This window comes from Ailuropoda melanoleuca, chromosome 17 (genome assembly GCF_002007445.2).
Source record: "Ailuropoda melanoleuca isolate Jingjing chromosome 17, ASM200744v2, whole genome shotgun sequence".
NCBI classification, from domain to species: Eukaryota; Metazoa; Chordata; class Mammalia; order Carnivora; family Ursidae; genus Ailuropoda; species Ailuropoda melanoleuca.
Window position 1 is genome coordinate 2,784,576 of NC_048234.1, and position 4,743 is coordinate 2,789,318.

Genomic DNA, 4,743 nt, shown 5'->3' on the forward strand with positions numbered 1-4,743 from the left:
GGCGCGAAGGCCGCCAGGCGGAGCAGGCACTCGCGGAAGCCGGACAAGTAGCAGCTGGCGAGCGCCTCGGCGTCCTGGGCTGGGGACTGGGGAACCCCTGGAGCCGCGGCGGCGGGTGCGGCCGGCGGGAGGACGGGCGGGCAGGGCAGGGGCCCAGCAGGGGGGAGGGAAGGGGCGGGGCGCAGAGATACCGAGGCCCGACAGACGCACAGACAGAGACAGGAAGCCAGATGGACGGACAGAGGGAGAAAATGAGGGAGACACAGAGACAGACACGCGCGGGTGTTATTAACCTCGCCTCGGAGCAGAGCCTACCACTCCCCAAGCCCACCGTCCATCGCAGGGTCCGCCCCAGCTACCCCGGCCCGGGCCTCCGTGAATCCCCCCTCCCGCCCTCCGCTGCCCCACCCCCGCGCTGTACCCGGGGGCTCCACCCGGCTTCGCTCCCTCAAGTAGCCCACGGCGAACTCCAGTATCTCTGCTTTCTCCAGCTTCGGGTTCCGAAGGTTCTACAGACGGGAGGGGGAGGGCGCAAAGACAGAGAGGGGTGGGGAGAGAGGGGGAAGTGGCAGGGGGAAGAAGGGAGGGGGGATGCGGGAGCTGGGGGTGCCCCCGATCGCGTGTGCGCGCTGCCCACGGAGCGCGCGACCGAATACGGAGTGGCGATGACCAAGAATGGTCCCGGGAAACCTTGAGACTACACCGTCGAACCCGAGGGGATGAAACCAACCCACAGCGTCCGGAGGGGGTTTGAAACAGCAAACCCAGGGACTGAAATTAACCACCCTGCAGGCTGTTGTGAGGGCGCGTGGGGGAGGAGGAGGGAGCGTTTACAGACCCAGAGGTTGAAAACTGACCGGCCCTGGGAGTGAAATTTACAGAGCCGGGTGTGAAACTTACAGACCCGAGGGGTGGCCATGAAGATCGCGTTCTGAGAGCGAGAGGGGGCTCTGGGATGGGATTCCAAGGGCGGGACTCGGGTCAGGATGCCTTGGGGCCTGGGTCAGCCAATGCAGCATGTGTCCCCACCCCAGTAGGAAGCCCTGGGACGCGAGGACGGGATGCTGGGGACGGTCCGGGGACGGCGGAAGGACTGACCTGGTCCCGGGTCCGCTCCAGCAGCAGCAGCCTCAGCTCTTCCAGGCTGCGGTTGATGCGGTCCCGGCGCCGCTTCTCCACCAGCGGCTTCAGCATCTGCGACCAGCAGGAAAGGGAGAGCGGGCCGACCGGACCGAGACTCAGCGCGGCCGCGCGGGCGTTCGGATCCCGCCGCTGGGAGAGTCCCGCCCGCACCCCTTCCCGAACACCCCAACGAGAGCCTAGGGCCGGACCCTTTGGATCCCTCTCCGCTCCCCCTCCCAAGGCCCCTAGGGTCAATGTCTGTAAGCTCGCCTCCTCTCTCTCCCGGGTCTTCAGCATTCTCCTCTCTCAGCCTTGTCCTCCCTCCTCCCCTCTCTGTGTCTCTCCTTCTCTTTTCTCTCTACGTCTCCGTCTCGTGCAGTCTCTGTCTCAGTGGAGAACTTTGGGGCCCTCTTTGCGCCCAGACACGTGGCCCGCAAGGTGCCAGGCTCTCAGTTGGCGGCCCTGAGTGTAGAAAGGGAGATACCCAGCGCGCCCGCGCCTCCTCTTCTCCCTCTAACCCGTCGTTGCAGTCACCTTTCTCCACTAGTTCTAAAATCTTCCACCGGTCTCAGGCCTCTGGAACCAATGCCTTCCAGGCCTTCTCTATAAGGATGCACTGAGCCAGCTCCGGCTCACGGCGCGCGTGGAGCAAGCGCCTAGCCTCTCCGCTTTTTGTTTCCACCCGCCTCCCTTAGCTCTGCGCTCCCCTTGCTTATTTCACTCAAACCCCTGCCCCCTCCCACGCCCTCCAAGCCGCAAGGTGCCAAATCCTCTAACCCAAACCCAAGACCTCGACTTCTGCCGCCCACGCAGCTCCTGCTCCGACCCTGTCCCCTTCTTCATACTTTGCAGCTTCCTTCCCAGCTCCTGGCTCCTTGGGTCCCCCCACGCACCTCTCCCGCTTCCAGCCCTGAGCCTCCAGGCTCTTCCCTCCCCCAGGGTCTCAGGGACGCTGTCCCCCGATCCGACCAGCGACCTCTGCTCCCTCTCCTCCCGCCCCTCACCTTGGGGCCGTCCCTATTCTCGGCTCGATCCCGAGTGACCATCGCTCCTCCAGACCCTGGTGTGGACCGAGCCCCTGCCCGCCTGGCGCCTTATATCCCGCAGGCTCCTGTGTTGGGGAGGGGGGGGTAGGACCCGGACCCGCCCCCTTCGGCACCCGGATCCCGGCCGGCGCCGCCCGCGGCACGAGGCTCCCGGAAAGGGGAGGAGCGCAAGGGGGAGGGGAAGGAGTGGAACTGGCCTGGGAGTGTGGGAAATGAGGGGCCAATGCAGAACCGGCTGGTTTAAGGACCCTAAGGCTGTATAATGAGGCGGAACCCAGCTGAAGGGAGGAGGTTATTAGGGGAAAGGGGAGTTGAAGTGATTTTGGACAGGACTCAGGAATGAAGTTCAGAGTACCCCCCCCACCACCACCACCAATCGCAGCTTTCTAGGGAGCTCTCTGTTCCCCCACCGACTCTGAAATTAAAAGTTTGTACCCCTATAGCCCCCAGACTGGATCTTATACGCCTTCTCCCAAAATCCACCCCCTAATTGGGTAAGGGAGAGACCCGAATGTGCTGGGCGAATCTGTCATTTCATTCAACTGGGGCTCTGCGGGGAGGTGAAGGAGCCGTTCTGTGCGATCTTAGTGAATCTCATTCGATTCCCCCAACACTGCGCACATTGGTCTAGGCTTGGGTCGCTCACACTGACATAACACTAGACGCCCAGCTTACTCCCACGGGATCGAGTGGAAAAGACGGTGTGCTATCAAGTAGCTATTACAGAGCAGGGTGAGGGAGGTGCTGGGAAGAGGGTCCTACTGACGGATGGCTGGACTGGGGAGGAGCGGGACCCTCAAGGAAGAGGAAGCGAGGCTTTGAAGCATGGGCAGAGGGTGGAGAGACCTTCCCACTTAAAAGTATCTGATTGAAAACGAATTATAGGAGATTCAGGCGTATGGCTTCCAGGACACCCGACATAAGTCGTGGTCCTGCTACTTGCTCCTGGGGACCCCTTGAGCCCATCGGGGAGCAGGAAGCAGGCAGTTTTCTTAAAGGGACAAGAAAGAGATACAAAAAGGGATCAACACCCACCTCAAACCAAGAACATGACCCTCTGCAGATTGGTGCGTGAACATTCGGAGGCTTCAGGATAAAGTGTCTGAGAAGATAAAATCAGAGATTTCACGGGACAGCCAGACTGTCCGGGACAAGGACACGCAAAGACAAGGTTGCAGACCAAGTCGGAAGATAAGCTGCGGAGTCAGAGGCGGGTGAGGCCCTCCGAGCCCTCCCAAGGCCTCTCCACACCTTGGGGTTTTGTTTTGTTTTGTTTTCACCGAGCCTGCCTTGCCAAAGCCCGAGCCCGGAGAGACGCAGACCTTGTGCAGGGCGCTCCCATTTGGGATCAGGGCCGCCAGCACATCCCACCTCCCCCTACCTGGGCCAAATGGGAGCGCAGATGTGTGGCCCCAGCAGCCCCCCTCGCCCCCCTCCTTGGGAACCTGCGCTAGGGCTGAGTTTTTCTCACCTGCACGCGAGGCTCGGGGCCCCGGGCTGTTCGCACCCGGGTGTGGGGCCGCCCCTGGCCATATGGGGCGACTTTATGGCCTTGTGGCCGGATCCAGGCGGGAGGAAGGATGGCCTGGCGCTCCATCCGCGTCAGCTAATCCGAGGCACTCCTTCGCCGAGCCCCTGGCCTACACCTTCGGCCTGACCGCGGCAGCCTCCACCTTCTACAAGCTCAGGTAGAAACAGGCAAAGGTCACTGTCGCTTGCATTGGTGGTTCAGTGGTAGAATTCTCGCCTGCCACGCGGGAGGCCCGGGTTCGATTCCCGGCCAATGCATTACCTGACTTTTTTTTTTTTTTCCTTCTCTTGCCCCCAAATAGGGGAGAAGTCTGCCGAGATGTCTGAGAAGCATCTCGGTTTAACATTCCCAGCAAATATTAATACTCAAATTTTTTACCCTATGGCAAAGTTGGAGGCTCTGGATCCAGATCTGATTCGCAAGATCCTCCCACTCCCGTCCTCCCAGACCGGGGGTCCTGCTGCCTTCCACACCCTTCCCTCCGCCCCCCGGGCCCCGCACCTCTGCAGGCGTGACCCTGAGAAAGGACACGCCGCTCGGATCCCTGCCCCGGGGGTCCTCCCACCCTCCGCGGGGGAGGGGCGGGGTCTTCCCGCCCTACGCGCCCCAAGTCCCCGGCAATTCTGGCCCTTTCTCTGACTCGCTCGCTCTCTCCTGGTTTCTGTTCTCTCTGAAGCGCGCCTGCTTTTTCTAAGTCCGCGGGTCCCGGCCTTTTGGTGCCGCCGTCTTCCTGTGCCCCGCCCCCCCGCGGCCCCCTCGGCCGCTCTCTCTCGCCAGGTGTCTTAGCAACCTCCGCGCACTCTCGCTGGGTCTGCACCTGTGTCCGTGCGTCTCTAGCTCCGGGCCTCTCCGGCCCGCGCGGTTCGTCTCCGGCGCGCCCGGGTCTCTGATCTCTCGTCGTCTCTCCGGGTCTCTGTCGCCTACCGGCACTCTGCGCTCCCACGCTCCGGCCAGCCCCTGGGAAGCTCGCTCACACCTCCGGGCCCCCCGCCACCTCCCCGGCCGCCCCTTCCCGGCCGCTTTGATCCCGCACGCGTCGGGCCG

The 4,743-nt window shown here is 62.8% G+C and overlaps 1 protein-coding gene and 1 non-coding gene across 2 annotated transcripts in view; one reads left to right on the forward strand and one right to left on the reverse strand.

Moving 5' to 3' along the window:
• HES7 (hes family bHLH transcription factor 7) overlaps window positions 1-3,699 on the reverse strand; it is a 4,455-nt gene extending 756 nt beyond the window's left edge. Inside the window, exons 1-6 of the mRNA XM_034647275.1 lie at window positions 3,640-3,699; window positions 3,204-3,270; window positions 2,127-2,233; window positions 1,099-1,194; window positions 422-509; window positions 6-97 (exon numbers count right to left, since the gene is read on the reverse strand). Of these exons, the coding sequence (XP_034503166.1) occupies window positions 6-97; window positions 422-509; window positions 1,099-1,194; window positions 2,127-2,168 (318 nt within the window). The 5' untranslated portion in view covers window positions 2,169-2,233; window positions 3,204-3,270; window positions 3,640-3,699. The remainder of the gene's footprint in view (window positions 1-5; window positions 98-421; window positions 510-1,098; window positions 1,195-2,126; window positions 2,234-3,203; window positions 3,271-3,639) is intronic.
• Window positions 3,700-3,885: 186 nt separating this feature from the next.
• Window positions 3,886-3,956, forward strand: TRNAG-GCC. Its single transcript has one exon. It is a non-coding gene; the product is annotated as a tRNA-Gly (tRNA).
• Window positions 3,957-4,743: the final 787 nt, after the last annotated feature.